The sequence below is a fragment of the Chiloscyllium plagiosum genome, unplaced genomic scaffold (assembly GCF_037043375.1).
Source record: "Chiloscyllium plagiosum isolate Xiang-an unplaced genomic scaffold, Cpla_swu_hap1 HiC_scaffold_8, whole genome shotgun sequence".
NCBI lineage: Eukaryota > Metazoa > Chordata > Chondrichthyes > Orectolobiformes > Hemiscylliidae > Chiloscyllium > Chiloscyllium plagiosum.
This window is the reverse complement of record NW_028270146.1, coordinates 73,634,907-73,653,245: the sequence shown is the minus strand read 5'-3', so window position 1 is coordinate 73,653,245 and position 18,339 is coordinate 73,634,907. Positions and strand designations below refer to the sequence as shown.

The following is an 18,339-nucleotide window of genomic DNA, read 5'->3' as shown; positions in this document are numbered from 1 at the left end:
TAATGTGTAATTGTTTGCTCACTGCCTTTATTCCACTGTAGCCTCCTTGTGCCACTTCAGCACTTACTATCTCACTTAATTTTGTTATCTTTGGCAAACTTGGATATATTGTACTCAGTTTGCTTATCTCAGTCATTAATCTAAATTGTATAATCAAAATGTTATAGAGACATTTTTCTGTTTCATCTTACTCTCGATCTCTTACCTCATCAACAAAGATTTGGCTCTGATTCTCTGACCCCTTAAGCCTGCTCCACCAATTATTAGGGTCATGGCTGAGCAAACATTCATCGCATCCACTTTCCTGTCCTTTCTTAATAAACTTTGATTCCCCTACTGATCAAGGATCTATCTCAACCTTAAATATACACAAAGACTATGCCCCCACATGTCTCTCTGTGAAAAGGAATTTCAAAGTCTCAAGTCTCAAACATTAGGAAAATTACAAGACAATATAAAGAAACTGAAGTGGCAGAAGTATAAATGTTTAGATGATGCGAATAAGTTGAGGTGAAGTGAAGGTTGGTGACATTAGATAAGTGAATGTTAGAAGTCTCTGTGATGGAGGGGTTATGTGGGCTGAAGCTCAGATGTCAATAGTCTAGTTAACTTTAAGATAGTGGGCAGAGAGGGACATATGGTTGATGACAGGAGCTGAATGCCTCTCATCTTTCCACAGGAAACCACACATAATCCAAACTGGCTGACAAAGAACAGCAAACATAAGGATCAAGAGAGATAACAGAAAAGTGGAAACAACTTTTGTTACAGCATGTGGATATCGATCCCATACTTACAGGTGATGTTACTGAAAGGAAATGTATAAATTTCTTCGCTGAATGCATTGCCTTATGAGGAAAGGTTGGACATGGTATCCCTGTATCCTCTGGAGTTTAGAATATTCAGAGGTGTCTTAATTTAAACAAATAGGATCCTGAGGGGACTTGACCAGCTGGGTGTGAAAAAGATGTTTTCTCCTCTGGGAGAAACTAGAACAAAAGTTGTGCCCTGAAGTAAATAAAAGTCATACATATAGAGTTAAGGACTTTTTCCTTCTCTAAGAAAAGGTTGAGAGCCTTTGGAATTCCCTTCCTCAAAATAGAGTGGATGCAGAATCTTTAATTTTTTTTAAGGAAGAAGCAGATAGATTATTGATTACCAAGGGGATGAAAGAATTGGGGTTAAAATGAGTTCAGCTATCATGTTACTGAATGGTGGAGCAGACTTGAAGGGTTGAATAGACTTCTCTTGTTCCTTGTTTGTAAGCCCTTCTGTCCTCCTTTAAGTTCCTTCTTAATCTAGTTCTTTGATTAAGCTTTTAGTTATCAATCCTACACTATCCTATCATTCAGTGTTCAAATTTTGTCTGCTGATGCTTTTGCAAAATATTTTGAGGCATTTATTAAAGACATTAAGGCATAAATGCAAGTTGCTGATGTAGATGAGAAAAGCAAAGGTCAAATGTGCTGCCAGAGGAGGTAGTGGTAGCTGGTACAATTCCAACATTTAAAAGGCACCTGGATGGGTAAATGAATAGGAAGAGTTTAGAGGGATATGGGCCAAATGCTGGCAAATAGGACTAGATTTAGATATAATATCTCGTCAGCATGGATGGGTTTGGATGTAGGGTCTATTTCCATGCTGTGTATCTCTATAACTAAGTATGAAGTGGCAAATCTAGACGACATGTTGCATGATTTGGGAAGTGTGTGGTTGTACAGGATACCACAAATTTGATTGGTATTCACATCTGCGGACATGGGAAAGGAAGTTGTTGTCAAGCCTTTGGATTTTTGTCCGGTTAATAAATAAATGAGGGAGCACACATTCAGACATAGCTTAAACAACCTGGTGAAGGAAAAATCTCTAAAAGGAGAATGGTTTCTTTTTCAGTACAGAGCCAAACAGTTTCAGAGTGTCCTCTGGTCACAACAGGAGCTTTGACATTGGAAGTATGTGAGTGCCGTAGACTGATTGCTTTCACTGATATCATGTCATGATACCATAGTGCTAGATATTACAGTAAGGAAAGACATTTGATCTTAGGAGATGTGGTATCTACTTACAGGTGGGATTGCCGAACCTGAAACGAAAAAATATCTTGTGCAAATCCAAAATTTCAAACACAAAACTAAAATTCAATATACAGTTATTCTACAATGATATGGTTATAAGCACTGTATACCGCACAATACAATAAAGAAAAGAGCAACATGAGTAGGCCATTCGGCCCTTTGATTCTGCTATGCCTTTAGTATGATCATGGATGATCATCTTATTTAGTACTGTTCTGAGGAAGGATCATTTGACCTAAAACATTAACTCTGATTTCTCTCCACAGACCTGCAGAACTTCTCCAGTATTTCTGTTTTTGTTTCTGATTTCCAGCACCTGCAGTTTTTCAGCTTTTATCTTATTCAGTAGTCTGTTCCCACTTTTGCCTCATACCCTTCGATCCCTTTAACCCCTAAAACTTTTCTAACTCCTTCTTGAAAACATTCAATGTTTTAGCATAAATCTTTTGTGGTAGTGAATTCCACAGGCACACAAGACGCTAGGTGAAGCAAAGGTCTCCCCAGCTCAGTCATAAATAGCTTACCCTGTGTCCTTAGATTGTGAGCCCTGTGATGTGTAGGATGAAGGAACTGCATGTATATATTCCCAAGCTTCTGCATATAAGAGTTTAAGCAGCTGATATTTTCAACTACTCTGAATACCCAATTAATTAGGTCTCTAAACTGTAAACAGGAACAAGTTCTATTTTAAACAGATTTATCCAATTGAGCTCGAAATTAATTTTACTCCAAATGGATTTCAGATTAACTATTTAATTTATCAAAGGAAATCGGATGGATTGAAAATTTGTACGCACTTTAGGGTTTGTGTTTTTTTAAGTGCAGACTATTCAATGGAATTAAGAGGCAGACATGGATATGAATTTACAAAGTGCACAAGATCTGTATACTTTTCACAAAGGCTTTTAACTTGGAAACAAAAATGATATGCACCAATCAAATTTATTCAACTTTTAAATTTCTTGTCATTACAATGATAGCAAATTTTGGGGAATGTTAAGAAAAGAAACAGCATTGTGACTTTACAGATTATTCTTTCAGTCACTGAACCTACATGCATCTGAAAGTTAAAAGAAGTTGCAGTGTGCTCAAAACTACATTTGAATTTAATGGATTTGAGATAGTCTTTTCTAAACAAATATGAAGTTTGTTTAAAACATACAATTTGAAATATTAAACACTAAATGAAATCAATGTGTTTGGAGCAAAGTTCTGATGGTTATCAATTGAAAGTCTTTAGCAAGGCTTTTTCTTCTTGCAGACAGAAAGAGACTATCAAATATTAAGAATAAAATAGCTTCTTTTTAAAACCAAAATGAAGTAAGTGAAAACATCAACAAGCTGAAATGTGGCAATGAATTATAATATGTCTCCTGATGAGCATGAACTCAGTGTGTGGTGGTGAAGGGTTTTTCAGATAAATAGAAAAAATTTAATCACAACTGAGCAAAGGCACCAATGGAAGTGAAAATAAATAAAAACCAGAAGTTGAAGCATGTCAAATTCAAGCACATTAGAAAATTTATGTGCCCAGGGAAGTAATACAAATGACAAGTGTTACAATAAATGAGAATGATGGAACATTATGCTGCCAGAAAAACTACTGGAACATTGTAAAAGGATCAGAAGGAGAAAAGAATTTTCACATTTATCATAAGTGCATCTCCTTAAAGTTAACAATGATTTAATGAACCTAAAACATGAAGACAGAATAATAATGCCTAAGCTTTGGAAATAATGTATTTATAATTAGGGCATAACATATTTTAAGAGTAACAGGTTATCATAAAAATAGACAAAACCCTAACATTTATGTAAGACTTGATCACATCACCCAGATATGCGTTCAAGTGCTTCACAACTAACTAATGAATATTAAGTTGGAAGAACTTTGACATTTGGGTGCAAAGTAACCCTTTACTTATTTACTTTGCTTACAATCTGTTCGCCCTCTATCACCAAATCTCTACATTTAGAATCAAAGTATTTATGTATTCACCTCAGTGATAATTATTGTGTTCTATAAAATGCTGTAGCTTTCAAAAAAAATGGCTAATTAGCTTTATTTTTGTTCTTAAACATACATCTACCAATAAATAGAGATACAGCCATACAGCATGAAAATAGACCCTTCGGTCCAACCAGTCTATGAAACCATGTTCCCAAGATGAACTAGACCCACCTGCCTGCTGATTTTCAAATAGAATTTTTCATGTCTCCTGTGTTGCAATTATGTGATTTATAAGACTGTTAAGATAAAATGAAAGGGGTAGTGTGACTTATTTTGCCTGATAGCAAGCTTGGGCAGTTTGATTGTCAGAGTTAGAGAGGATCTAAATTATTTTACTGGGTAGAAGGTATTGGTGCTTACACTTGGAGATAAAAGGCAGCTGTCTGTGTGCTGAAGCGGGAAGAGTGATAGGCTTCAAAGTCCTAGGAAAATATTCTCAATAATGGGTTCTAAACAATTGTACTTTAAACGGTCCATTTGTTTCCAAGCTAACAAAGAGTTAAGTTTCAAGAATAGTTAATTAAAACGTAATACAAAAGTAGATGATGTTAATAAAAGGAAATAGTAAGTGCACTACAATAAATTGAGAAAGGAGAACAACTGAAAAATAATGGGAACGAAATTGTTAAATGTTATGAGGCAAACAATAAACAAGGTGTGTGGAGGATGATGGCCAAAATTATAGACAACAAGAAATTTGAACAGATAATTTGTTCATATTATCACGTAAAAATATTGCATTATCCATTTGTATAATGGATAAGTGAAAAAAAATCCAAATGGGCTGCTTGCATATCTCAAGTGAAACTGCATGAAAGACATTGAGGGGAAGGAAAAGTTGCAAATTTAATTTAATCTAGGATTCTGAGGAAAATTGCTGAAGTAATGCTGGAATAAGTACCATTCAAAAATTCAGCAAGAATAGAACTGCTATATATTCAGAAGATGGCATGAATGGTGTATATTTTAAATAAAAACAAACCTTGCTCCAGCACACTTCTGAACTTAACCTCTTTGATAGGGAATTTCGCATAAAGCATCATTAAGGATTCCACTGATGACCATATGGAATGTTCATAGTTCATACAGCGCTGAAAACATTCAGAAAACAAAGGTTATTTGACAAACTTCATCCAATATTTAGATATAGGAATGGCAGATAAATGAAGATCTGGTAGAACTTATCAGTTTGTATTTCTGAAAGCTTTTGATAAAGTGCTAGCAAAGATTCAGTGTGTTAAAATTAAGTTAAAATATCTACATTCAAGCAGGGACTGATTTGAAGTAGGATTCTTTCAATTGGATCACGTCACTTTTGGGATTGGTCCATAGTTCAATGTTTTATTCTTCCCACCCATTTATTATGATTATTAATGAATTGGATCTTGTGTTAGATTCACAGGAAGATAGTGAAATTGGACAGGATCTGATTCAGTTACTTAGAACTATTAAAGGCATCAGTAGTATTCTTTTTGATCAATTGCTTGAGGCAATGGGGCCAAGTAAAACTAGAAGTACACACAACTAAACTGAGGGAAGTGGGAAGGAGGCTAGATACACTGATATCTTTTTTTTGATTCTGGAGTTTGTGATGAAGACTGCAACATTGCAATCCTTCGAGATGGTATTAGATACATTATTGCAAAATTGTGTGTCTTCATTGATGGAAGGCAAGGTTTTTCTGGCATTAATCAAAGTATTTTAGATCTCCTGGAACTTCCTTGAATCGGCTAGGGACTGCTGTAAAGAAACAGCTCTTATAAACCGCCCTTGGAAAATTCCCACAGGCCATCTTCACGAGTAAACTGAAAATCTGCAGAATTCCACTTGGGTAAATTTTTCCCCAAGGATTCAGGGAGGGAATATTTGAACACATCCCATTATGCCTACTGAGGAAGTTGAGTAGGCATATCCAAATGAAACTTCCATATCCGCCACAGATTCACCTGCACCCCCACCCACATTATCTACTGCATCCGCTGCAGCCGGTGTGGCCTCCTCTATATTGGGGAGACAGGCCGCCTACTTGCGGAGCGATTCAGGGAGCACCTCTGGGCCACCCGGACGAACCAACCCAACCAACCTGTGGCACAGCATTTCAACTCCCCCTCCCACTCCACCGAGGATATGCAGGTCATTGGACTCATCCACCGCCAAACCACAACAACCCGACGGTCGGAGGAGGAGCGTCTTATCTTCCGACTGGGAACCCTCCAACCGCAGGGGATGAACTTGGACTTCACCAGTTTCTTCATCCCCCCTCCCCCCACCTTGTCTCAGCCGGATCCTTCCAGCCCGGCACCGCCTTCCTGACCTGCAGTCTTCTTCTTGACCTCTCCGCCTCCACCCTACTCCGATCTATCACCCTCACCTTGACCTCTTTCCACCTATCACATTTCCAACTCCCCTCCTCCAAGTCCCTCCTCCCTACCTTTTATCTTCTCCTGCTGAACACTCTCTGCTCATTCCTGAAGAAGGGCCTGTGCCCGAAACGTCGAATCTCCTGTTCCCTGGATGCTGCCTGACCTGCTGTGCTGTTCCAGCAATAAAGTTTCAACTTTGATATCCAAATGAATCCAACAAGAACTGGACCAAGCATATGTGGTACTCATAATCTTCTTCATCCTAAGTATACGCATGATTTTACTACAACTGCTAAGTATTTCATCAGTAATATTTTCAGCAACATAACACAAAACATCGCAGATAAGAAAAACTGCAGCATATTAACATGCCAAATTTCCCCTAAAGTAAATGCATTAAAATTCCATCAAATTTGACAATATTGTTATGTATTTGGCTTTAAGGGGTTAACACGTAGGGGGTTCCATACAACAGCCAAGCAGGGTGAGATCAATAGTTGTGATGTTGAGAAGATATGCTCTTCTTCATTAGGGTAAATAAAACCACAGAAAGTAGACAAAATCAAACACAAAATATTGCTGAGGAAAGGAGTGAACAAAGACAGAAATGGGAACTATTTAAATGTAAATCTATGATTCGCTCCAGTAATAATATCTAACAATATTCAATATCTAGGATCATACCAAAAGAGTACTTTGAAGTATTAAAGGGATTTTCTGTTATCTAGTGATCTCTGAGGCATGAAGTTTCCCTTTCTTGATATGTGCAAGATCAAGACAAACACTAGGCATACAGTAACAGTGATATCACCGCAGGGAGTTGGCAGCCAATTACACTGAAGTATTCTCAAACAGCAAATCAGAAAGTAAAATGCAGTAAAATCTTCTACTCAATTAAAATTTCCACAGAGTAAATACAAATCATCAGTGATACACATGGGATTAAAGTAGCTGAAATATCATAACTTTTTTTTAAATTTGAAAAAAACATTATTGCCATAATAATGGCAAAAAAGCATCCCAGTGATATAACATTAGATTTCTATGAGTAACTATTGAGTTATTAAAATTAAATTGCATTTATATAGTAACTGTTATGGCCACAGAAAGATCCAAAATGCTTTACAGCCAATAAAGTACTTTGGAAGTACAGTCAGTGTTGACACATAGCAGGCAATTTACATGTAGCAAGCTCCCACAAAAAGAAATGCTGTACTAATTATTGAAAAAATATTGACTATGACACCTGGAACAACTTTCTCATCAGTGGTGAGGTTCTGGAACCCACGAGTTCAAAGGGTAATACAGGCAAAAACCATAATCACATTAAAACATGCGGTGGAACAGTCAATGGGTTTAGGAATCAAAATTTGGAGAGTGGGATTAGTGTGACGAGGTATTCATCGACTGGTATGGACATAATGTGCCAGACGACTACCTTCTGTGCATGAAATCTTACTGTGTTTTCTATGTATCTATAACTCTTATTAAAAATAGTGCCATTGGCTCTTCTATGTCTACATTAGAGGACAGACAGGCCTTCACTTAGTAGGCTCTCGTCAAAAAGATAGCAGCTTAAATCTTCCAACTTCCCTCACTGGATTGGAATGTGTTGCTGGAAAAGCGCAGCAGGTCAGGCAGCATCCAGGGAACAGGAGAATCGACGTTTCGGGCATAAACCCTTCTTCAGGAATGAGGAAAGTTTGTCCAGCAGGCTAAGATAAAAGGTAGGGAGGAGGGACTTGGGGGAGGGGCGTCGGAAATGTGATAGGTGGAAAGAGGTCAAGGTGAGGGAGATAGGTCAGACTGGGGTGGGGGCGGAGAGGTCGGGAAGAAGATCTCAGGTTAGGAAGGCGGTGCTGAATTTGATGGATTTGACTGAGACAGGGTGGGGGGAGGGGAAATGAGGAAACTGGTGAAATCCGAGTTCATCCCTTTTGGTTGGAGGGTTCCTAGCCGGAAGATGAACCCTCCAACAAAAGGGATGAACTCGGATTTCACCAGTTTCCTCATTTCCCCTCCCCCCAGCCTGTCTCAGTCAAATCCATCAAATTCAGCACCGCCTTCCTAATCTGAGATCTTCTTCCCGACCTCTCCGCCCCCACCCCAGTCTGACCTATCACCCTCACCTTGACCTCTTTCCACCTATCACATTTCCGACGTCCCTCCCCCAAGTCCCTCCTCCCTACCTTTTATCTTAGCCTGCTGGACAAACTTCCCTCTTTCCTGAAGAAGGGCTTATGCCCGAAACGTCGATTCTCCTGTTCCCTGGATGCTGCCTGACCTGCTGCGTTTTTCCAGCAACACATTTCCAGCTCTAATCTCCAGCATCTGCAGACCTCACTTTTTCCCTCACTGGATTGTCAACCAAGATGTTGAAGAACACTCACCATGTTTGAAACCATCTAGGACAAAGGCACCCTCTTGATTGGTGCCCCATCAATATACACTCACAGCAGTGTGTACCATCTACAAATTGATCTGTATAATTTCCTAATGTTTGTTCAAAAGCACCTGTAAAACCCACAACCTCTACCACCAAGAAAGACAAGGGCAGCAGATACTTTGGAATACCATCTCCAGCAAGATCCTCTCTAAGCAACATATCATTCTGACTTGGAACATTATTACTGTCTTCACTGCCATTGTATCAAATTGCTAGAACTCTCTAACAGAATAATGGGTGTACTTACACCCACAAGGAATCCAGCAATTTAAGAACACAGTGCATGACTATTTTCATTTTGGTACAACAAGCAAGGGTAGGGTTTATGCAATTCATAGTAGACCCTTGGGTGGTGTTGTAGAGAAGAGGGAACTAGGTTCAGGTACAAAATTCTTTCAAGTTTATTGTCATCTGTTCCCCCTCAGTTGGAGCAAAATGCTCAGAGACACAGAGTAGTCTTATCTCCTTCATCTTTATTCTAGGCCCTGGACGGAGAGAGAATGATTACCCATGTGCTCAGATAAATGAGTTCTTGGTCTTCTCTGGAATAGCAGTTCCTTAATGAATGATATAATCATTTTACAGGGAGAGGCATCCAGATAAGGCAATACACATATTGATTGGGTGACTATTACAATCAGTAAGCATCAACAGTAAAGATTAAACCATGTACTGTTACACAACGAATGTTCTTAACCTTAACTGGCTTCACATAATGAATACTTTTCACCTTGTTAACTGACCTTACATACTGAATGCTTCCAATACTGTTAAATGGCTCTACATAACAAATGCTTTTCCACCTTGTTAACCCATTACTCTTGCCTGCAGCACCCTATTGTTAACTGCAAGTTCTTATTGATCTGAATCATGCTCAGCTGAACCTTTTGTTTCACAAAACCCAAAATTTAACTCTTTCCCTGCCTGCTCAAATGCAAAGCACATACTCAAGTTTACATCGTATATAGATGTGATTAAACAGACATTTGCCTCCATTGCTAAGTTCTTTAAGTAAAGGAGTTGGGAAGTCATGTTGAGGGAGTATAGGACATTTGTGAGGCCTCTTCTGAAATACTGTGTCCAGTTACGGTCACCCTGTTATAGAAGGATATTATTACAGTGGAGAGAGTTCAGAAGTCCTTTTCCAGGATGTTGTCAGGTATGGAAGGTTTGAGTTATAAAGAAAAGCTGGATAGGCTGGAACTTTTTTCACTGGAGCATAGGAGATTGAAAAGCAACCTTGTAGAAGTTTTTAAAGTAATGAGGGGTATTATCACAGAATCTCTACAGTGTGGAAGCAGGCCATTTAGCCCATCGTGTCCACACCATCTAGTCTCTCCCCCCCCATCCTATCAGTGTAACCCTACATTTCCCATAGCTAATCCACCTACCCTGCATATCCTGGACACTACGGGCAACTTAGCATGGCCATGCCACCTAACACGCATATTGTTGGACTGCCGAAGGAAACTGGAGCACCCAGAAGAAACCCACGCTGACACGTTAAGAAAGTGCAAACTCCTCACAGACGGAGCCAGAGGGTGGAATTAAACCCGGATCCTTGGTGCTGTGAGGCAGCCAGTGCTAACCACTGAGCTACCGTGCCTGTATAGATTGAGTTCATGGTAGTTGGCTTTCGGGAATTGGTTTAGTTCAATTGGCTGGATTATCAGTTTACAGAGCAGTATGATGCCAACAATGTGGGTTCAATTCCCATCACCGGTTTGTTACCATGAAGGACTCTTCTTCTCAACCTCTTCCCTCACCTGAAGTCTGGTGACCCTCAGGTTAAATCACCACCAGTCCCTTCTCTCTGATAAGACAGTAGCCCCTATGATCTGTAAGACTAAGGTGACACAACCACAGGATGGGGATTTCAAGGCGGGGGGCACTTTTTTTTAAGGTGAGAGGAGACAGATTTAAAAAAAAACATGAGGGGCAAATTTTTTACACAGAAGATGGTTCGTCCTGAGTAAGTGGTGAATGTGGGTACAATTACAATGTTTAAAAGACATTTGGATAAGTACATGAATCGGAAAGATTTGAAGGGATATGGGCCAGGAGCAGGCAGGCGAGACTAGTTTAGTTTGGGAATATGTTTAGCATCGAGTGAATGAACTGAAGGATGTGTTTCCATGCTGTATGACTCTATGACTCTTAGTGTAACCAGGAATGGGTAATAAGTGTTGGCCTAGTCAGTGCTACTCATTTACATGAATTAATTGGTTTTAAAATCCTGGATGTTGGCATTTAGCTACAGATAGGCACTCTCCAAATACTGCTTTGAAAGGAATAATGAAGGAAAAAAACTGAGTTTCAGAATCACTTCTGCCAACATTTACTATCCATCTCTGTTTGTGACTGAACTGAGTATTTTGCTTGGCTATTTCAGAGGGCAGTTAAAAGTTCACCATTATTGCTGTGGGCCTAGCGTCACACGTAAGCCAGGCATGGTAAAGATGGCAAGATTTCCTTCTCTCGAGGTCATTAGTGAACTAGATGGACTTTTATGACAATCAGTGATAGTTGGAATGGTTACCATTATTGAGGTGAGCTTTTTGGTCCATATTTATTAATTGATTTTAAAGTCCACCAGCTGTTCTGGTGGGATTTGAACCTGTGTACCCAGATAAATAGCCTGGGTCTCTGGATTACTAAATGACATTATCACTTCAACGCCATCTTCACCTTTATGCTTTATAGCAGTAATACATTGCAACCAGAGTCAATATATTTCCTGATTGCCAAAAAATGTCACGTGCAATTACAGTACTGCTTTCCAACTCCATTGATTATGAGAGACTAGGGCTAACTTTGCCACATGCTAAGATAAGCTGTCAACAAAGAAATTATCTAATATCTAATGTAATATCGGATACAGAAACTCATCCACACTAAATATAATTTTCAGACTGCAGTGAAATCTAATTTGATGAAAAAAAGACCAGCAATCTTGAATCTCTATATTAATCAATCAATCAGTTTAGGTAGCTGTGGTGTGCAACTGGCTAAAGTAGAATTTCACAAATTCTCACATACTTTCAGATTCAATACTTAAGTGGTTAGCTAAACCTTCCAAATTTACTATTAGCTTTTGTACCATGCATGTCACTGTTATTAAGTATGGTCTGGAGGGATGTCCAAGACCTAAAGAACAAGGAACAAGTGACAGATATATTAGTAAAGGGACAATCGGGGATAATCAATTGCATAAATATGAGGAATTGTAATATATTAATGAGTGTACTTTGGAATGTGACCAACTGAAATAAAGCTCTCATTAAAAGTGTGATAGTATCCATTTAAAATCAAATCTCAGTCTCAATGTTTATGTGATTCATCATTACACTGCCATATTCCTCCATATACCAACAATTTCTATTGAAGTTGCCCTTCGATATTTAATATTTCAATGACAATTAACTAAATATTTTCATAAGTTGTTTTCCATCAATTGCCTTATCTTTTGGTCAGGTTGGTCTACAAACTGATTTTTCTTCACTACCAGGGTCTCTTTTTATTTCACTGAAAATTTAGCTGCAATACAATGGCAGGACATCCCATGTAAGGGCCAGTATGATGTAAAACCAAATGCCAGTCCAAACTCTTTCGAGTCCAAACTCATTAAGTGTAAAGCACTCTACCACAGAGAGTACTGCGCCAACTGGAAAATACTTTTGTGAATAAACTGCACAGCACAAAAAAATCAAGGAATAGTACCAGGCAAGAGAAGTGGCACCTTCTAGTTCAGTGGCTGTGCTCATTGAATGTTTGGTGACTTAACTTGGGAAGATATCCAAAAGTCAGCAATCCAATCTCATTTATTCATCAAGGAACAATTGTGGGAACTTCAAGTAATTCCTTTAAAAAATCTGCACAAATGCAATTTCTTAGCATCAATTCAGTGATACATTTATCTTGAGATCCATTAAACTATTTTATCAAAATACTCAAAAGAATTGAGAAGTTTGATCAGTCTGCAGACCTCTGCAAAACAAAATAATTTGTGGCCAATCGCTGTACAGTGTCACTCCCTTGACACCAATTAGTTTATATACATGGTTAAAATGGAAATCTATATTATCAGTGGCAATAGATAATTTTTAAAAAGATAATCACAGTCAAAAAATTGTTTTGAACAAGAAAAAGCTGTTCGCAGATACTGAATTACAGCAGGACCTCTCTGTAAAAGTGGCAAGAAGCCAAGTGGTGCATTTATAAATTAACCAGATTCCTGCTTAAAATTTATACAAATGCACAAGACTCCCAAGTACTTGAACACCTACAAAAAACCTTTTATAAATCAATTTTAACTGGCATTAATCATTTTGCATTCTTTGGCTAGGCATTGCATGACAATCAACTCATAAGGCTGCAAACATCATACTCCCACAGTAAAATGATAATGTTAGCTTGAACAATTTCATCTTTGAATACTTTGAAATTCTGTAATAATGTAAACCTTGTATTGCAATGCCTCACACAAATATAGTGAAATACCAAATCAAATTAGTGGGTGGCACAGTGGTTAGCACTGCTGCCTCACAGCGCCTGAGACCTGGGTTCAATTCCCGCCTCAGGCGACTGACTGTGTGGAGTTTGCACGTTCTCCCCGTGTCTGCGTGGGTTTCCTCTGGGTGCTCCACCGTCCAAAGATGTGCAGGTCAGGTGAATTGGCCATGCTAAATTGCCTGTAGTGTTAGGTAAGGGGTAAATGTAGGGGTATGGGTGGGTTATGCTTCGGCGGGTTGGTTTGGACTTGTTGGGCCGAAGGGCCTGTTTCCACACTGTAATGTAATCTAATCTAATGTAATCTAATCTAAAACGTACTTTAAAGTATGCATCTGTCTGCCATCTACAAATCAAACCACTGCTTTAGTAACATCTGTTACATTTTATGTAGGCAAAGCGGGCAGAACAAATACAAATCTTTAATTTGTTCTGAAAACACCCGCTTCGTTCTCCAGTTAATTTTCAAACTGCACATAGTAAGAAAGTGTCACAACTCCCATGTCTCATCAAAATGTTTGAAGACTGATTACACTAATTTAAATACAAATCACTTTACAACATAGAACAGAGAATACTTCACTGAATTGAAACTTGCTTTCCAAAAATATGATGTAAAGCACTATGTTGCAAACTAGAATTTCTCACACAATGTTTCTATTTTAAACTTATCACATCGCTTATGTAATTAGCGTATTCAAAACCTTAACCACAACATAGTCTTTTGTCTTTCTATCTTTGTTTCACTGAATCAGATGAAAGTTTTCTCAAATTTCATCTAACAGCTTTTCGAAAGGGCTATATCTAACCTGTTAACCTTTCATACATCATGTCCATGTCAATATGCTGAAGAGTTGCTAAGTGTGATGACAATTAAACCTTTTGTTATTTAGCAGCTTGGTTTCAACCCTTTTAGATTTTATGGTCAATTAATGTATTCAGTGCAAGGTTCATGAAAAATATGTATTTTTGTTTACCCAAGTCTAAGTGCATACTCAATGGCTAAGCAATAACAGATGCACAATCAACTAAGCTGATGTCTTTTTAAGCATAAGATCACTTTTCATATTTTCATATTTAAGTGCAACCCAAGATTTACCTTAATGAAAATATAGAATAAACATTCACCATTACTTTTAGTGCTATAAAAATATAAAGCCAAGTACATCTAACTTTTCATTTTGTCCTCTACTCGCCAAGTATTAGCTGTGACTGCATATTATTTGCTAGCCTGAAGTCTTAGCTGTAGTTTGAAACTACTAGTCATATACAGTCCATCAAATACTATCTTCTTGACTGTTTTCATTTGGGAGAACTTTGTCTCTTGGAGGAACGTGGAGTCAAAGGAAGTAATTACTTTAAAAGCACAGGATAATAGGACTGGGTACTTATTTTTAATTTACAAATCCCCAAAACCAACATCTAATTTTCAGATCAACATCATTATGTTGACTAATTATTTCCATAATAAATGGAAATAATTTTTTAAATCAAACACCTGATGGAATTTGCTAGTCAAGGTCCCAATGTGTGCTTGAAAGAATGAATTTAAGACAAACATGACGATTTGTCCCAATATGCACAATTCCTTAAATCACCTCTTGAATTCCTTTGCTATCTTCCTCAGGTGTGCACAAAAGTTTTCTAGATGGAACCATTTTTCTTTGTCTTTGATTTTTAGCTAATATTTTCTTCAGACTTGGGAGGTTTTGCAGCATTTTAATGTTTTTAATTGGGGAGGATCAGAGATCCAGTTTCTAAACTGTCTTCGAGTAAAATCTCCCAAGTTACTATGGCTCCACATGGGACAGCTCAAATTGTGCGATCAGTGACCAGCAAGAAAGCCAATGAAAATGGAAATGTTTTGCTTATTTTAGCATATGTTTGATAACTTGAACATGTACACATGGAAAGATTAGATGTGTCACTGAATGGGTTAACAATAATTTCTCTTAGCAGTCTAGCCAGGGCAAAATGAATTTCTTCTTTCTGCTATTGTGATTCACAGTTTGGATAAAATATTTGAAACCGATCAGTAAAATTATGTAATAAGTACTAATGATTTCTGTTACGTCCAGACACTGATAAAAAGCTCATTTGGATGAAACATAATTGTCATCTACAATTTCTTGGACATGTTTGTCGTAGTTGATCATTTGTTTCAAATATAAATGAAAATTAATTGTGAATGTGACCAGATTGTCCAGAATTGAGTTAATATTAGTAGTTTTAGATATTTAATATTGTACATCATCATACAATTTAAAAGATGATTGAAAAAGAAAATATTTTTGATATGGTTTGATGTAATGCCCATTTTGAGAAGTGATCAGAGAAAAATAGTTGGTGATTGTTATTCAGAAAGATAACAAAAAAAATCAAAAATAATCAAAATCTTCCACATGTCAACTAATTTCTGTTGAAAATACGTTACATTTGAAAGTTTAAATTTAGACAGTGATAATATTCAGATACTCATTTAAATTCTTGCTGTTTTGTTTTAGATCGTACTGATGAATACCCCAAGAAAGTAAAGTTACTAATTCTAAACATTGTAAAACAAAAAGATCTATTCCAGAAATGTAATTAAATCAAATCATTAGTATGTGTAAAAAAGCAAAATAGTTGAGGATGCTGGAAATCTAAACTAAAAACAGAAAGTGCTGGAGCAGCTCAGTGAGCCTGGCATCATCTGTACAAGTGAAAATAATCGTAAGGTTTCAAGTTAAATATGATTTTTCTTCAAAATGCACTACTCGTTAATAAGTATTATATCTTTTGAGCTTCTGCCAAGTATGTTATGCAAAATGTTTGTGGCACAAACTTCATGTTATGCTAACCAATTTCTGTTATAATTCAATCATTTACTGACTTGTTCAATCCAGTGCACAAACAACAAATATAATCTCAAACCCAAACTATAAATCTTGATTCAACTGCTTCCATTTCTGAGTTGTGGCTTTGCATTTTTCTACAATACAGGTAATGAGAAATCTTTGTAATTTTATTGCTGTTTACAGAGTGTGAGAGATAGTGAAATGGAGTTGCTTCCTCGGTTCTATTATATATTGCATAATACCCATCATGTCATTGCTTTTTGTATTCTAGAGAAACAGAAAAAAATTACTCCTTAAACAAAAACCAGACAAAGAATAAAACGTTCACAGCTCTATTTTGGTCTGACCAAGTCAAATTACAAAACTCAAAATTTGCTCTGAGATAGGGCCTTAAATTATTTATGCTCACAAAATTTAGAAGGTCAACCCAAAAATACCAGTGCCAAATTATGCTCAACTTTCCAAAACATCTTATTAGACAATCGATAAATTTATAATGCATATAATTCATTGTAAATAACTGAGGTCCAAGAAACTGGCGTCATAAATTTGCAGAAAAATACAGTTTTCCCTCATTCAACCAACAGAGGAGAAAGTGAGGTCTGCAGATGCTGGAGATCAAAGTTGAAACTTTATTGCTGGAACAGCACAGCAGGTCAGGCAGCATCCAGGGAACAGGAGATTCGACGTTTCGGGCACAGGCCCTTCTTCAGGAATCATTCCTGAAGACGGGCCTGTGCCCGAAACGTCGAATCTCCTGTTCCCTGGATGCTGCCTGACCTGCTGTGCTGTTCCAGCAATAAAGTTTCAACTCATTCAACCAACACTCTGCTTAGTACAATTTCAGTACCACCTGCAATATGGCATCAATACTAGCTTAATTTATTTGGAAGTCAATCTGGAATTTAAAGCAATGGAATGAGATTTTAGTTTCAAATAAGAGATGGAAGTAGTTATGAAAAGTATATTTAACGTAAAAGAGCAGAAAAACACATAGGCAAAGGAAAGTGAGTAAGGTAAACAAGCACTTTATCAACCTTGTTTTGCCCCCATGTTTTCTGAACTATACTCTTCTCATAATCATACTCAAGCTATCAAAGGCAACTGCCTCAATGATAATTCTCTGACCATGTTAAATATGAAGTTGAAAGTGTTGCCATCATGCAAAGTAGTAACTTCTATTTCTATAGTGTAGTGATTTGATAAGGCAAATACATTTTCTCTATTCGGGGAAGTCCACAACTTTAAAAGTGGAGGTCAGCTAGTTTAAAGGTGAAATTAAGAAGCACTTTTTCAAACAAAAGGTATGTGAAACATGAAATTCATTCCCCAAAAAGGAATGCATGTCTGATCAAATATTCCAGACTCAGATCAACATTTCAGTTAGTTAATGGCATCAATGAATATATAACTAAAATAAGTGAATAGAATTCAGGTGCAGGTAAGCTAGGTGAAAAGTAAAGTCAGCATAGTCCTATCTGACCATCAGGCTGTTCTCCCATTGGAGAGAGAGAGAGAGACAGAGACAGAGCGATGACTAGTGGTGGGTCACCAAACCTCAGGTGAGGGGCAAGATTAAGGAGGTAAGCTCAGCTAGTGCAAGAATTGAACCCATGTTGTTGGTATCACTGCGTATCACAACGAAGCTGTCCAGTCTGTTGAGCTATCAATCATACTGAAGGACTCAAATAACCCACTCTTGTCCCTCTGATTCCTACAGACCTGGAATCAGGTAGGATGGGGAAAAGGGAAAGTGTGTCCTGTTCAAAAAAGGGAATAGGGATAACCCCGGGAATTATAGGCCAGTTAGTCTTACTTCGATGGTAGGCAAAGTAATGGAAAGGGTACTGAGGGATAGGATTTATGAGTATCTGGAAAGACACTACTTGATTAGGGACAGCCAGCACGGAGTTGTGAAGGGTAGGTCTTGCCTTACAAGTCTTATTGAATTCTTTGAGGAGGTGACTAAGCATGTGGATGAGGGTAGAGCAGTGGATGTGGTATACATGGATTTTAGTAAGGCATTTGATAAGGTTCCCCATGGTAGGCTTATGCGGAAAGTCAGGAGGCATGGGATAGAGGGAAATTTGGCCAATTG

General features: G+C 37.7%; 1 protein-coding gene across 30 annotated transcripts in view; it reads right to left on the bottom strand.

Moving 5' to 3' along the window:
* Positions 1-18,339, bottom strand: part of LOC122553706 (gephyrin) — a 540,724-nt gene that overhangs the window by 335,350 nt on the left and 187,035 nt on the right. For 25 of the 30 annotated variants that reach the window (XM_087989980.1, XM_087989981.1, XM_087989977.1 and 22 more), the window contains one exon: positions 5,069-5,177. The exons of the other annotated variants lie outside the window; for them this stretch is intronic. In XM_087989980.1, the coding sequence (XP_087846106.1) occupies positions 5,069-5,171 (103 nt within the window). In that variant the 5' untranslated portion in view covers positions 5,172-5,177. Of the gene's footprint in view, positions 1-5,068; positions 5,178-18,339 lie in introns of those variants that run through there. 30 annotated transcript variants of the gene reach the window in all.